Source organism: Periplaneta americana, chromosome 6 (assembly GCF_040183065.1).
Source record: "Periplaneta americana isolate PAMFEO1 chromosome 6, P.americana_PAMFEO1_priV1, whole genome shotgun sequence".
Taxonomy (NCBI): domain Eukaryota; kingdom Metazoa; phylum Arthropoda; class Insecta; order Blattodea; family Blattidae; genus Periplaneta; species Periplaneta americana.
The window spans coordinates 16,351,185-16,368,101 of record NC_091122.1 but is presented as its reverse complement, the minus strand read 5'-3'; the positions used below and the strand labels follow the sequence as shown (position 1 = coordinate 16,368,101).

General features: G+C 37.9%; 1 protein-coding gene across 4 annotated transcripts in view; it reads right to left on the bottom strand.

The window, feature by feature from the left end:
• The window catches only part of Rpp25 (ribonuclease P protein subunit Rpp25), a 366,206-nt gene that overhangs the window by 11,433 nt on the left and 337,856 nt on the right, over positions 1-16,917 (bottom strand). For 2 of the 4 annotated variants that reach the window (XM_069827605.1, XM_069827606.1), the window contains one exon: positions 8,839-8,933. The exons of the other annotated variants lie outside the window; for them this stretch is intronic. In XM_069827605.1, the coding sequence (XP_069683706.1) occupies positions 8,839-8,933 (95 nt within the window). The remainder of the gene's footprint in view (positions 1-8,838; positions 8,934-16,917) is intronic. 4 annotated transcript variants of the gene reach the window in all.

The window sequence follows — 16,917 nt, the reverse complement described above, 5'->3', positions numbered from 1 at the left end:
GGAAATCTTACATTTTATATAGTTATTTCCATTTAAGAAGAGATTGGAGGTTCCTTGTGGCTTATGGCACTGTATAATGTCTTATCATTTGCTGGACGGTTGTAGAGCCGACCAGCATTTTCACAAAATAATAAAAATAAATACGGCAATAAATGTTTCGTAATGTTTCCGTATCTTGCCGATAGATGTCACCGCGATACACAATATCCCTGCCACCTACTGTTAAGCATATGTATTACTATAGTCGCGACGCTGTTATTCCCGGTCATAGTCTCTATGCTGATGACACTGTCATATTTACCAGACATTTTAATATTCATGCAGCTTGTGTCACCGTGCAAAATGCCCTAAATATATTAACACAATGGTCAACCGAATGGAGGTTAAAAGTAAACGGCGAAAAATCTCAATTGATGGTCTTTACTAAACGTTTTCCCAGGATTATAGACCAACTGAGCATTCAAAATCAAATAATACCTTTTACCCCATCAGTTAAATATCTTGGAGTACTTCTAGACAAACGTTTATCTTACAGGCATCACATTCAAAACATAAGAGACAAAGCATTTCAAAGATACATGGCACTCTATCCACTTTTCAAAAGTCTGACTTCAAGGAAAGCAAAAGTCCTGCTCTATACATCAGTCATCAGATCATACATCCACTACTGCTGTGAGATATGGGGCCAAGCTCATCCTCGCCACCTGAAGAGTCTAGAAGGAATTCAAAGAGCTGTCTGCAGAACAATCACTGGTGCACACTACCTCACGAACAATGTCAAACTCTACAGTGAACTTCATATACCCTTCCTGGTTGCTCATATTCAAGATCTACAGACTACATACAGGAATAAGCTACTTCATCATGCCAACTCTTTACTAAGAGACATAACATAAATTCAAACAAATATTTCCGTCTTTGACGGTCTTAGTAATCAATTTTCTTTAACAAAATCTATTTACATTTCAATTTATAAAATCATATTTTTGTAAAAGGCAAGGGTCCAAGAGACCTGGTACTTTTAATAAAAACATCTTAAAACTAAAAAAAAAAAATGCTATTCCCGGTGTGACTCCTCCTCTTTGCTTACGTCTTAGGAAGTCAAGGCTCTATAAAGTCTACGTAGGTAGTATCGTTCGCTATTTTTGTTCTTTCGTTGCCGAGCTACCAGACGAGGGATCTATATTTGCCACACGTTAAACATTATCATGTCGTAGCTCCTATGATAATAAATCAAACGCACTGTAATTGAGCGGCAAATAATGTCCTCGTGTGCTTTCTGCTAACGCCAACGAAAGAGCCAAAATGGCGGGCGATTATATTAAGTATTTATCCAGCCTTAGGAAATGCATAACGTCTTCATCAGCGAATCACAAGACGCACACGTTTCAATGTAGCAGACCTGCAACGTGATCGGCTGCCGGAAATTAGAGCGACGGGACTATACGTATGTCTTTATCACTCCACTAAGTGGGTCTTGTGTCAAATCTTGGTTGGGACAAGTTACTGTAGGGCCTACTTGGTAGTGGTTTTACCGAGGCTTTCCCTCAACCAATAGAAGCAGAATTGCTCGGTAAGTTTCGGTGTTAGATCTCGGATTCATTTTGCATCATAATTATACACTTCCCCTCTTTCATCATCTCCGTTTCTTTGTCACATTTCGGGCTTATGTCCGAAGTGGAGTAGCTGGGCACGGCCACCGAGCTTGGATCCCATTACGGTGATATCTACGTGGAAAAGTAAAAGGGATGCTGCTATCTGCAGGGGAGTTCGCAGGCGGCCCGCAGGGGAATCTGTAGCGCAGATTCCATCCGGGCAGTACACAGACCCACCGAAGCGGCCTGCGTACGAGGACAGTCCACAGCCCGTGCACCTCTGCCCCCAAGCCTCAAGGGGATTTACTTACAAATTATTTAACCTCTGAACTGCAACCACTGAGTACGTGAACACGCGATGTTCCACCGACCACGGCTCCATGGTAAATGAAATGGCAAACCCAACGGAAGTTAATGCTTACTCCCACTCCGTCCACGTCACTTCTTTCCCGAGTGTAGTCCCATCAAAAATGAGTACACTCTCCTGTGTCACTCTGTATATGCATTTCTGGATTCGCCCATACGTGCTACATGCCCTGCCAATCTCAAACGTCTGGATTTAATGTTCCTAATTACGTCAGATGAAGAATACAATGCGTGCAGTTCTGCGCTGTGTAACTTTCTCCATTCTCCTGTAACTTCATCCCTCTTACAAGCAATCGTTCTGATGGGGGCTGATAAAAAAGTTATTTTTTTTTCTTCCACCATGTTAATAATGTCAAAAGAAGTGCTTATACAAATTTTGGCCACTCGACCGCAATTACGAGGCTGTCCAGGAAGTGATTTTCCCTGGGGCTGTTTATAGAAAAAAGCACAATTGCATGGAAATAGTTATTGAAAAAGATATAGCAATCCTTGCGCTATTTGTTAACATATCCCCGACTGGAATTGAGGGCTTTGCCGGAAGAAAGGCGGATAGACCTATACGCCCTTCTTCGGGAAAACGGTTTAAAATGTAGTGAATTATTATAGTAGCGAAATTTTGTTTTGATCGTACTGTACATACCTGCAGGACAGGGCTGCGTGCGTGTATAACATTTTATTCAGGTGCGTTTTAAAATCTTAGATTGCATGTATCTCAATTCGCCATATTGACGTATACGCCCCTTTTCCGGCAAACCCCTCAATTGAGACATTTGTCATACCATGGGATCAATTTTTGTGTCGTAGAAGTCAGCCGCCTCAGATCGGAACCAGCGTTTGACTGCATATGCACCTCTCTCTGTCGATCCTATGATATGAGAAATGTCTAAATTCTGATGGAAAATATGTTGAAAAACAACTCAACAACTGCTGTGTCTGTTCCAATAAAGTTGTCCAATGAAATTGTGTTTTTTTTCTGTTAACGGCCCCTGGAGAACTTATTTTTTACGGCCCTCGTAATTGCGGTGAAGTGGCCAAAATTTGTATAAGCACTTCTTTTGACATTATTAACATGGTGGAAGAAACAAATTTAACTTTTTTATCTGCCCCCATCAGAACGTTTGCTTGTTAACTCCAAATGTTTTCCTGAGCACCTTATTCTCAAACATCCTTAACCTCTGTTCCTATCTCAAAGTTAGAGTCCATACAGAACAACCGCTAATATAACCTTTTTTTTTTAATAATCCTATCTTTCAGTTTTTTTAAGAATGAATGATAAAAGCCTATCGACCGAATAATAGTAGGCATTATCCATATTTATTATGCGTTTAATGATCTTAGGCCTTGTGAATCAAACTGAACGAACTTAAATTCCAGCCGAATATACGTGTATTTTGTGAGAACTTTCTCTGTAATAAAAATTAAGCTACCAACGCACAAAATGTAATCTCATCTATGTGACATCATGTCCTGCTGTTATGAACTGCTACTTAACGAAGTGGAGATGGGACGATCACATGAAGTAAGTGCGCTTTGTGTGCGACTGAATATCGAATAGGGATATCCTGAACTAGCACCAACAGATAGCGCACGTGTACTATGAGGGATGCGCTTTGCGTGTGCATATGTTTTTCGGTATATAAACATTGAGGATATACGTAGTGTATTAGTATATTAAATACTCTTAAAAACAACTAAAATGGCAAAGTTTTGTTATGTTCCTATATGTAAAAACCAGGGAAAGCTTTCTGTCTTCAATCAGGTCCCGAAATATTCTGAATATATGCTTTAAACCTTAAAAAATATAAGTAATAAAATTGGGCCTCGAAAGTGCTAGCTATTAAATAAAAGTAACTACTTCAAGTAAGGAATTGTTGACTACAGTTTCATTTTGGAAGAGTAAAAAGAAAAATTAATAAAAACATATGCAACCTCGACAGCGAGCTATGTTAGCTTAGATTATATGCAGTAGTTGTAGGAGTCTCTGAATTTTACGCCTGCAGTAAACTCTCCATAAACTGGGATGTTTATTATCCAGGACGATCCCTAGTGAAATCCATTTCGTGAATAATGTTTTTAATGTACTGTACCCTAATTATTAAAGCCATGTTTTTTAAGTTAATTTTCAAAATCATCACACACAGTATTCAAAACTGCATGTCCTTAACCTACAAAACACACTACTAATTGTGATACTATTGCGATCATATTATATCATCCTATTAAAAATTGCATTTGATCTTTCTGCAACTACAGAAAAAATACAAGGAATTCAATCTCGATAGTCTCTTCCCTATAAAAAACACATTGGTGGCTGCAAATCCTGTTTGTAGCATACGGTTCTTAAATACTAATTATTAAAGAGGGCAATATTCACTTTCGACATATTTCCTATTTTTTTATTCGTGCATATTTTTCTGAAAGTTCTCGTTTAGGTTCATGAACATTCAATTTACTCGTGTTTATATTCTGCATACTGCAGATTTCCCCACCCATCTCGGGGAATCGCTCAATATTATACAGGTTTACGTTATTATTTATTGTAAATTAAATTAAATTATGAGGTAAGAAAATATTGAATTATATTAATTATACTAGGTTATACAAAATAACTGTAAATATAATTTTGACACGCAAAGAAAACCAACAAGCGGGAAAACGTAATCAACTGTAGCATATGACAAAACATAGTCCTACAACATGTTGCGCCGCATGGAACGCTCCTGCCATCTGACGATAAAACTTCGCATAAGATATCCCTATTCTTGGATTACATCTAAGAGAAAATAGCACTGTTAAGAATAATTTATACAGTTCATGACGATAGAAGATCAGGGTTCAAGCAAAGATAGTAGCATATATTTTCAATGTGAGTGCCAATGCTGGCATAGCCGAACAGTTCAAATACGTTGCGGTTCAGAAACTTTCCAACAATGAGTCTCACCGAGAAATTTTTTGTCGGATGTATTACGTATCTCAACCTGTCGAAACGAGCACGAAGGGACAGGTCCGGATGTTCTGTTTTATTTTCAGACAAGTTCAGACAGTATCAGACTTGTCATCGCTTTACACACGTGCTTATGTATGTATGTATTTATTCACACTGCAATGGGTATATACCCGGTGGCAGTGGTAACTAATTGCACTCAATAATGACAATAATAAACTTATTAATTAAAAATACAATTAATGATAATACTAATAATTAATACTAATAATAATAATAATAATAATAATAACAACAACAACAACAGGGAATATACTAAATTAAATGAAACGATCACTTAAAATAACATTTGAAATATTCTAATTTGTATCTTAAAACTAAGATCGAACAAAAACCCACGAGTATATGTTCATATCTGCACAAGTACCTTTCAACATTACACTCATTTCGCTGTCAACTAACTCACTGCACTGGAACTACGGCACATTTCACTGATTCTATCCTGATTTCACTAACACTTCAAAAACATTTCACTGTTCAAATACTTTGCACTGCCACTATAAACTATAAAGCTTCACTGACAGGAACACGTTTCACTTACACAGCACACTTCACTGACACGACATACTTCTTCACTGATACAGCACACTTCACTGACACAACATAATTATTCACTGATACAACACTTGAATAACAACATATCATTTACACCCTTTAAGTACTGTGTATAATTACCGTCTATTAGTAAGGTCCTTAAGCCTATTTTTAAATACATTTTTGGTTGTTGGTAAAGCCTTTAGTAAGTCTGCAGGTAAAGCATTCCAGTCCCTGATAGTACGATTGAGAAAAGAAAACTTTCCAGTGTCCGTCCTCTGCCTTCTTTCCCTCAATTTATATGAGTGGTCGTTCCTTGAAGAGTACGAGTATGATATAATGAATTCCGAAAACGTAATAAAACATCTACAGTTTAATGTTTTGTTTAACAAAGAGGACAGAAAATGTGATCATGATACAAGTCTGTATCACGAGACGACACTTACCTTCCATTACACATTTGATGCACTTCGCAACAATTTAGCTAAAATTGATTACGGGGAGGCAGAGGTGAATATTTCAAAATCCACAAAATTTATCCGATTTGTTTGAAATTGATCATGGATACTAAGTATGTTATTAGTAATGGACATACCAAGTTTCAACTTTCTAAGTACAATAGTTCTGTAAATATTAATAATTTTATAAAACTTTATATCGTTTGATATAAAATGCTCCATGCACCATATTGCAAGAAATTTTCAATATTTCTTTTTATTCATATGTTCAGAGAAGGTATATAAATAATGATAAGTATTAGTTTATTATGGGAATAATATAGTAATACAGTTATCTTGGTTTTAATTTCATACTTTTAAGGGCACAAAATCAAAACTAACATCGGAATATCAAAATAAAGATACGGTAATAAAAATGGAAAAAACCAAATTTTCATTTTTTCTTCAGTTTTGTTCGAAAATTTCACCTCTGCCTCCCCTTAATATCAAGTTGCCAATGATGAAATATTATCTGTGCACTCACAAGAAGGTTTTCTAAAACCAAAAGTAAGATACCTGACCTATTTATAAACTCCACGGTTTAACAAAATTTATATAACTAAGTTTGAATAAATTTGCGTAAAATAAGCTATTCGTGTATTACAAAATTATATAATATTAATTTACATTCAAGGAAATCGGTATTTAACTGACAGAAGTATTTACAGTTAAGCTATAAGGGTGCTATCACAGTCTAGTATATACAGTCGCGAAGCTCAATACGTAGTAAATATGCAAACATTTGATAGTTGCTCACCACTAGGATCGCTAATATCGCCTCATTACAGGCAGTGCAAAATAGTACCGTCACTGTCTATTGTTTCTAGCACCCTCAAAACTCAAGCTTCGTGACTGTATATAGTAGACTGTGGTGATATGCATAGACATTTCGCTAGCCCGCGCTAAGAGCGTGCTAAACTAGCCCCGGCTATCGAGTGATTACTTGTACAGGATTCACATCATATCATGTCACTAACACTGGTTTATGAATATGAAAAACGTTAGTTCGCTGATCATCCACCGTAAGCCCGCGCAATAAGATTCTACATATTGTATTTATTTTGTATTTATTTACTTACTTTATATATGAAATAACCAGCATTACAATGAAAGCGAACTGTTGCAGGAAAAGTTAAGAAAAGGCACTATTAAGCGTAAGAGATTTCAGGCTTTCATTGTGATTGTGTTCAAAGGAATTATTACCTAGTGTTGTAATATTTCCAACGTTTCGGAACTATAGACAAGTTTTATCAACAATAATCTCACTAGAGGTTTTGATTTATCTAGAGAAAATCAAAACTCGAGTGGAATTTAATTGACTATTACACGATTAGAAGAAAGTATATAAAGATAAGAAGAAATAAAGTGCTCTAATACAATAAAATACTAATTTACTTACTAAAATTCTATTTCAGTAATATTCGCTTCACCAAAACGTTTGAACAGAGCCGTTATTTTCAGTTGACTGTCTATGCAGAAAACAAATGACGATCGCAAAGCATGTTTTATAGTACCGTAAAGAATTTGCAGTTTGAAATGTTGGCAAACAAAGAAACAAATGGTAGGGAGGTGATAAAAATAGAAGAAAGTAATAAAGATTAGAAGAAACAAAGTACTCTCATAAAATAAAATATATATTAATTGCCTTACTAAAATTCTATTTCACTAATATTCCGTTCACCAAAACGTTTGAACGGAGCCGCCATTTTCAGTCGACTATCTATGCAGGAAACAAATGACGATCGCAAAAAGAATTTGCATTTTGAAATATTGGCAAAGAAACAAATGCTAGGGAAGTGATAAAAACAAATGCTAGGGGCGTGATAAAATTAAACAAATGTTAGGAAAGTGATAAAATCGTGCGATAAGCAGCTATGATTTGTTGAAAGACATCCTTTCGTAACGTTTTATTGGTCAAAAGTAGTATGACGTAGTAAAAGTGTAATAGGCCTAGTCAGTAGAAAAGCATTGCCCGATATTATGATTACAGAATAATACTGTATTAGTATTAATAACTGCGTCACTTTTGTGAAATAATAATAATAATAATAATAATAATAATAATAATAATAATAATAATAATAATAATAATAATAATGTTATTTACTTATGACTTTTAAGGAATCCTGAGGTTCATTGCCACCCTCACATAAGCCCGCCATCGGTCCCTATCCTGAGCAAGATTAATCCAGTATCTACTATCATATCCCTCAAATCCATTTTAATATTATCCTCTCATCTACGTCTCGGCTTCCCCAAAGGTCTTATTCCCTCCGGCCTCTCAACTAACATTCTATATGCATTTCTAGATTCGCCTATACGTGCTACATGCACTGCCCATCTCAAACGTCTGGATTTAATATTCCTAATTATGTCAGGTGAAGAATAAAATGCATGCAGTTCTGCGTTATGTAACTTTCTTCATCCTCCTGTAACTTCATATCTTCCTAAACACATTATTCTCAGACACCCTTAACCTCTGTTCCTTTCTCAAAGTGAGAGTCCAAGTTTCACAACCATACAAAACAACCGGTAATATAAATGTTTTATAAACCCTAACTTTCAGCTTTTTTTAGAGCAGACTGGATGATAAAAGCTTCTCAAGCGATATCCCATATTTATTCTGCGTTTGATTTCCTCCCGAGTGTCATTTATATTTTTGTTACTGTTGCCCCAAGATATTTGAATTTTTCACCTCTTTAAACGATAAATTTCTAATTTTTATATTTCCATTCCGTACAATATTCCGCCAATAACGCGCCACTGAAAGTGGCCACGTCTGAAGGGACTCATGGTGACCATGTGCAGGGACTGTACCTGCGTGACTGGCAGAGTCTCTCACCTGCATCCAGACGAAATTGGCGGGCAGATCCGGGATGGGAACGTTCTCGCGGGACAGAGGCTCCTCCACATTTTTACCCTTCGAGTAGTTCTCCACTGCAACAAGACAACGAGATGACTTGAAATTTCCCAGAATTCTAGTGAACATCCCAGCAATATTTGCACTGTGTCATGCATGCAAAAAATTCTGCAAATTTCCTTCATAATGACAAAATGAAAAGAAAAAAAATCGCATTACAATGACCGGCATGAAATTTGAATAACGATGCATGAGTCAGCTCTAAAAATAGACACAATTTAATGAGTGTATGAGTGGCCTATCTCCAACAATATCGAGAAAACATTTTAATACAAAATACATACCGTGTCTTTATGGATATAGGACATAAGAATTTAACACTGCCATAAAAACATGCATAAAAAGAATGAAGAGTAACTTAATCATTGGGCCGTGTTTAGAAATTAGCAGACTTTGACAATTATTATTTGTAAAACAAGAGAACATTAACCTTTGGTGTCAGCAGGTAAGTCGTGGGCTGCTGTACACCCACAGTTAACCATTGTCCACCCTTCTGCGTCGTCATTAATACAAATATTGAAATTGCAGCTAAAAATTATTCTAGAACGCCTTCAGCTCATTTATCCATTAGCTGACAACTTTCCTTTAACATTTCACAACTTTTCTTATCGTTATGTATAAATTAATAACATCATCTTCCAGACAAATTTTAAGCGTTATAGCCTGCTGCGGTTTTCAAAGAGAGTAAGAGGAAATACAAGAAGAGCAAGAGAAATATAAAGAGAATAAGGGGAATATAAGAGGAATACAAGGACAACAAGGGTAATACAAAGAGAACAAGGTGAAAAAGAAGGAATGCAAGGAAAACACGGGATCAGAAGCAAAACAACGGTAATGCAAAGAGAACAAGGTGAAAAAGAAGGAATGCAAGGAAAACACGGGATCAGAAGCAAAACAACGGTAATGGAAAGAGAACAAGGTGAAAAAGAAGGAATGCAAGGAAAACACGGGATCAGAAGCAAAACAACGGTAATGCAAAGAGAACAAGGTGAAAAAGAAGGAATGCAAGGAAAACACGGGATCAGAAGCAAAACAACGGTAATGCAAAGAGAACAAGGTGAAAAAGAAGGAATACAAGGAAAACACGGGATCAGAAGCAAAACAACGGTAATGGAAAGAGAACAAAGTGAAAAAGAAGGAATGCAAGGAAAACACGGGATCAGAAGCAAAACAACGGTAATGGAAAGAGAACAAGGTGAAAAAGAAGGAATGCAAGGAAAACACGGGATCAGAAGCAAAACAACGGTAATGCAAAGAGAACAAGGTGAAAAAGAAGGAATGCAAGGAAAACACGGGATCAGAAGCAAAACAACGGTAATGCAAAGAGAACAAGGTGAAAAAGAAGGAATACAAGGAAAACATGGGATCAGAAGCAAAACAAGGGTAATGCAAAGAGAACAAGGTGAAAAAGAAGGAATACAAAGGTAAGACAATGAACACCAATGGAAGGCAAGAAAATCAAGGGGAAAGACAAACAAAAGAAAAGAAGACAATCAGAAACAGGAGGAATACATGGAAAACTAGGGGATTACAAGGAGAATACAACGAGAGCAAAGCAAGGAGAATACGAGGATAACAAGGGAAAGACAAGAAAGACAAGGGGAATGCAAGAAAAACAAGGGAAATACAAGGGAAGCAAGGGGAACACAAGAAGAACGAAAGGAAGACAGGGAGGACGAAATAAATAGAAGGAAAACAAAGGGAATACAGGGAGAATAAGGGGAAAGCAAGGACAGCAAGGTTAATACAAGGAAAACAAGGTGAATACAAGGAGAACAAGGGGAATACAAGGAGAACTAGAGGGAAAGAAGGAGAACAAGGAGAGTACACGGGAAACAAGGGGAATACGAGAACATGGGGAATTCAAGGAAAACAAGAGGAATACAAGGAGAATGAAGGAAGAAAAGGAGAGGCAGAATTTTTCTGTGACGGTCAACTCCCAACTTAACCCACTGCCATCTAGTGAGGAGAAAGAAACAGTTCTACAGCACATTAAAACCCTCATCCTCTGATCTTAACCGTCACAAGGATCACTCCAGTCCGCGCTGGGAATCGAATTCTTGCTCGCGCTCTAGCACTGAGCTACTGTAGGACTGTCCTGCTCCTGATGACGTATCGATCTTATTCCACAACAATCCGCCCATTTATTAAAGATTGTTAGGCACGAGTCTGTGTATCTCACTTCGCTGGGGAAAGTAGGTGAGAGGGGGCGCCGGACTAGGGGGCCAGGTGCTGGCGCAATAAAGAGCACAATGAGGACGCAATATGAGAGCTCATATCGACGACGCGCCTCGTGTCGGAATGCCCGGCATGCGAAGGAGCGCGTCCGACGCCGCCGAGACGTCATTAGCAGGCGGCATTCCTCGGCCCACGCTGCCGGCCTTCAAGGGGAACAGCTACCATCAGCGACGTCGTCATCATCACCATCATCATATCGCCGTTAGAATTATCTTTCACTACTATCATCTTAACATAAAAAACTAAGGAATAATAATAATAATAATAATAATAATAATAATAATAATAAAGTATAATTATAATATTTTAATGAAAGTTTGTAGTCCTATACGGTGGTGATTAACTTAGACTTTCTGATAAATAGGGCTATAATTTATTTTCATTAAGTAAATTACTGTATGTGACTTCAAAAGCGTTTGGTCATGCATTTGTTATTTCTATTTTTCACATATAATTCAGTAGAGATTTTTTTATTGATTATGCCTTGTTAAAAGAACTCATCGTAATTTTAAAAAAAATTAACGGCGGTTTTCGTGATGTGAATAACACTAAATTATAAAGGTATTCACTTATTTACTTATTTATTTATTTACTTATTTACTTATTTATTTATTTACTTATTTATTTATTTACTCATTTATTTATTTACTTATTTATTTATTTACTTATTTACTTATCTGTCTATAAAAGTACAAAATTATTTTATTATTATTATCATTATTATTATTATTATTATTATTATTATTATTATTATTATTACCATCATCATTATCATTATTACTTGTTCAGTCAACTGCCCGAAGACAGGTCTGAACCTCACAAGTGATACCAACAGGGCACCACTTATGAGGCAACTAAACCTTTCCCCCTCCATTACATTACATACACCAACCAGAGTTCACATATATATAAACAATTTTATTGTTTTTCCTCTGACACACATCGTCAAGTGAGATGTACTGCCTGATGATAGATATAGCTATACCTATCAGCCAGAACCTCAATCAGATGTTTATAATCACTTAAGAAACTTAAAATAAAAAAAAAATAAAAAAAAAGAGATAAATATAGTATAAACACAAGATGTAGCCTAAATGAAAATCAAAGAGTAACTAATAGACAGAGATATTATTAATTTAAATCGATTATATTCAATATTTTAATGAGAAAAGGTTTTATTTAATAGATACTGGGTCGATGCAGAAGTTCGTAGCGTTTTTCGTTGCTATGGCAACTGTGTCACTATAGTACTATTAAATGACTGAAAGTACAGAAAAACGCTACGCACTTATACACTAATCCAATATAAGAAAAGCTGAAATAATTCAATGACTTTAGAATAGATTTTTAACAGTAGTGAAATATGTGACGAGGTGTTTGGCTTTTTGTACTATAATAATTGGTGATTTCTTGAATTTGATGTTCGATGCCAACACACAAAACTCTACCACCAACTGACAAATTTTGACCCTTGATTCAAAGAATTATACCCTGTCGGAAGTTACATTTTTTATTCATTTTGCCTTTACATTTTAATTCTGAATCATCCTTTATCTTATCAAGTCATAAAATGTTTAATTAAGATTAAGTAAGGATATATAAGGATTTAAAAGCGTCCATTTACACAACCAATAGCTGTGTGGTTTATTCTATTTATGCTTCCTTTCTGAGAACGTGATAATACTCCAGCATAACAAGTGTGAAAACTTTATATTAAACTCGTATGATAAGTTAATTTACTGAATTTTCGCCTTCTTCCTCCCGGCCGTGGGTGTTGCGGGAAGTTGAAGTCATTACGGGATGTCGTGGAAGGGAGCTTACAACGAGTGCGCCAATCAGTGTGCGTGAAGTAATGTGTGCATGACGCCTCGACGTATTACTTCGCGAGGATCGACTTCACGTGTGATGATGACTTCTGCGAAGGGAACAAGACAACTGTAGTCCCAGATATCATATTTTGCGAAACGAGGATTTGTTCGTTCGACGTATATTCGCGAGTTTTTTTTCCTCTTACTCGACTTCTGGCTAGTTCATCAGTCCATTCGTCTGCATGAAATAATCTACCATGTCGTATATGAACACGAAAATTGTCTTATCGTTTTTTATGTCATTCGCATGTTCAAACCCGGCCGGAGATCATATGTTAAAGAAAATTCTCTATGCCAAAGGTTTAGTTAAAAATTAAGGGTACTATTCATAGACATTTCGCTACGAGCGTGCTAAACTAGCCCCGGCTATCGACTGGTTACTTGTACAGGATTCATATCATATCGCTAACACTGGTTTATGAATACGAAAAACGTTAATTCGCTGATCATCCACCGGAAGCCCGCGCTAAGAATGTCTATGAATATGGCCTAAAATGATGTATTATTCATCTAACACTACTAAATTTTCTTGGGATGACATTCTGCTGCCATTTTTATGGAAGATGGGGTTTTGTGCTAATCGAGTACTATAGCAAAACTAGAATTTGTCGAATGTCAGTGAATCAAAATGATGTAGCGCGTGACGCGATGTGTGCATTGACGCCTTGACGCATTATTTCGAAAGGAACTACTTCACGTGTGATCACTTCTGAGAATGGAACAAAACAGCTGCAGAGCCAGATATATTTTGCGAAATGAGGATTTCCTCGTTCGAGATATATCCGCGAGTTTTTTTTTTTTAACTCGACTTCTGGCTAGTTCATGAGTTCAACCGTCATGGAGGCATGGAGGTAGAGCCCCATGCTTTCCATGACCTCGGCACTAGAATGAGGTGGTGTGGTCGGTACCACGCTCTGACCGCCTTTTACCCCCGGGAAAGACCCGGTAGTCAATTTTATAGGAGGCTGAGCGAACCTCGGGGCCGTTCTGAAAGTTTGGCAACGAGAAAAAACCCTGTTACCACCTGGGATCGAACCCCGGATCGAGCCAGCTGCTCTACCAACTGAGCTACCCGGCCGTCACTCATACGTTGAAATACTCCATGTTGATGTAAGTGATCGGCAGCTACAAGAATCCGAGCAACGAGGTCCTCCTCTGATACAATTGGCGTTTCATTCACTAAACTCTTCAAATGTCCCCACACTAAAAAATCGAGTGGGGTAAGGTCAGGAGAACGAGCAGGCCATGCAATGGGCCCACCCCGGCCAATCCAATGTTCACCGAATGTGCCACGTAAAAGCTTTATGCAGTCTGCTAATTGTGACGTGTTTGTGATGCGCAGAGATCCTTGTTTCTACTCAGCGATGAGTTCGAAGGTGATGACTGACGTAACTCTTGTCTGCGTTCGAAGGTGACGACTGACGTTAAATGTTATGTTTTATTTAACGACGCTCGCAACTGCAGAGGTTATATCAGCGTCGCCGGATGTGCCGGAATTTTGTCCCGCAGGAGTTCTTTCACATGCCAGTAAATCTACTGACATGAGCCTGTCGCATTTAAGCACACTTAAATGCCATCGACCTGGCCCGGGATCGAACCCGCAACCTTGGGCATAGAAGACGACTGACGTAACTGTTGGTTTCCGACCTATGGTTATTTAACGACAAATCTTTGTTTTGGGCTCCTCTACCATCCCTAGAAGTTTGAGTATAGAGTTTTGCAACACCCTGTATAACTGCTACAATAACACAACTACAATTATCGGTACAACTACCACTACTGCAATCACTGCTGCTGCTGCTGCTGCTGCTGCTACTGGTACTGCTACTACTACTATACTCATACGGAAGCGAAGAATTCTCTCTCCGTCAGCCGAAGCAGGGACGTCGCCCAAGAGTCGATTGCAAATGAGACTCGCTTTGCTGCAGCTCCATTTACTGGGGATTATCAGGACGCCAGATGCTGACGAGGCCCTGCTTGTTGATTCGTGGGATAAGTGCGTCTCGGCTCCAAGCGATGAACTCGCAATTAATCCGCAGATTTGTGTTACGGACCGACATTAACATCTCGGATCAGCTCGCGAGCAAACACAGAATTCACGTCTGATTGGGGGACCGAAATCCTACAACGGATGTCTTGCGCGGTCGTCTGTTGTATTTTAATTGTAAGGTTCATATTACTTCTGTCAGGGGGTCAGGGATTAAAAGAATATGAAGGGTACAAAACGATCAAAGTCACATTGTTACAGTTTCAAGTAGTTTACATGCTTACGTTTGAAAAAAAAAAACACACACACACACTTTTCATAGAGCTTCATCATTCATAGTTTTGTCACAGTCTAGTATATACAGTCACGAAACTTGAGTTGTGAGGGTGCTAGGAACAATAGACTGTGCCGGTACCATTTAGCATTGTCTGTAATAAGGTGATATTAGCGATCCTAGTGGTTAGCAACTATCTATGGATGCATATTTACCACGTATTGAGCTTCGTGACTATATATAGACTACTAGACTGCGGTTTTGTGCCAAATTTTAGATCTTAAATTTTGAGTTTTGATCATTATACTCATTTTCGTTTACTTTCGCAATATAAAAAGGGAGCGCGCGGTAACGTCGCGGTTAAGGCTGAACACTACAAGCCGGAAGGTCGCGGGTTTTATTCCCGACGGGGTCATGCATCTTCTCCATTAATTTAATCCTTCTGGCCGCGCTATGGCTCTGAGGTTTTTCTCAGTCTCTAACACAAATGAGTAGCAGGGATATTTCCTTGGGAGTAAAGGCGGCGGGCACGTGTGGCTGACATTCTACCGCCATTAATGCCGATTGGCTGTACAGGTACCAGCCTTAACCTTCTGCTACTTTGTGGGCCTCTATGACTTATAATGGGGATGACTTTATTGACTGGTGCCTTTCATGTGAAGTATTTACACTTGTTTAATATCGTTTATGAATAGTGAATAAAAGGGGAACATGGAGGAAAGTTCGAAAAAGGCATACCAATCTGATCCATGACACCCATTCAGCATATGTTCTTCGGAGCAAGTAACCACGGCGATCCCTGGAATTGACGCCGACACTTCAGCAGGCTATTCGGGAATGGCACTACACAACTAAGCAAGCACAGTGGCAGAATTTGATGGCGGCATAAGCGGTGTAAGAACAAGAGTGTCACCAAGCCGCTAAGTGGGTATTAGCAGTGCGAAATTGGATAAAGAGCAATCAGGCGGAGTGGATCACAGCTTGCAAGAGTCTAACGCAATTTACGTCGCCAACTCTTCTTCAGTGGTGCATCGATTACAATTCATAATCTCACGACGCAGGGGTGCACAAACTTTGAAATCTACAATTAACACAGTCCTATCATCTGAGCAAGCAAATCATTTATAACCTATGCACGTATTATTATTATTATTATTATTATTATTATTATTATTATTATTATTATTATTGTCACCATCATCATCAGCTCATAATATTATTGAACTGTGTCATTAAAAGTAGTTTCTATTCCTTGTCAATGAATTGATTCTTTTTATTTTTTTATTTTAGGTTATTTTAAGATGTTTTATCAACTTCTTAGGTTATTTAGCGTCTGAATGGGATGAAGGTGATAATGCCGGTGAAATGAGTCCGGGGTCCAGCATCGAAAGTTACCCAGCATTTGCTCATATTGGGCTGAGGGAAAACCCTCTAAAAAACCTCAACCAAGTAACTTTCCGCAACCGGGAACCGAACCCGGCCACCTAGTTTCGCGGCCAGACGCGCTAACCGTTACTGCACAGGTGTGGACTCAATGAATTGAAATTCTACAATTATCGTTCTTTTTTCTTCATCAGTTTTACCTCCTTTTGTATTACCGACTTATAATGTAATCCAATGCGGTATAGGGGAGA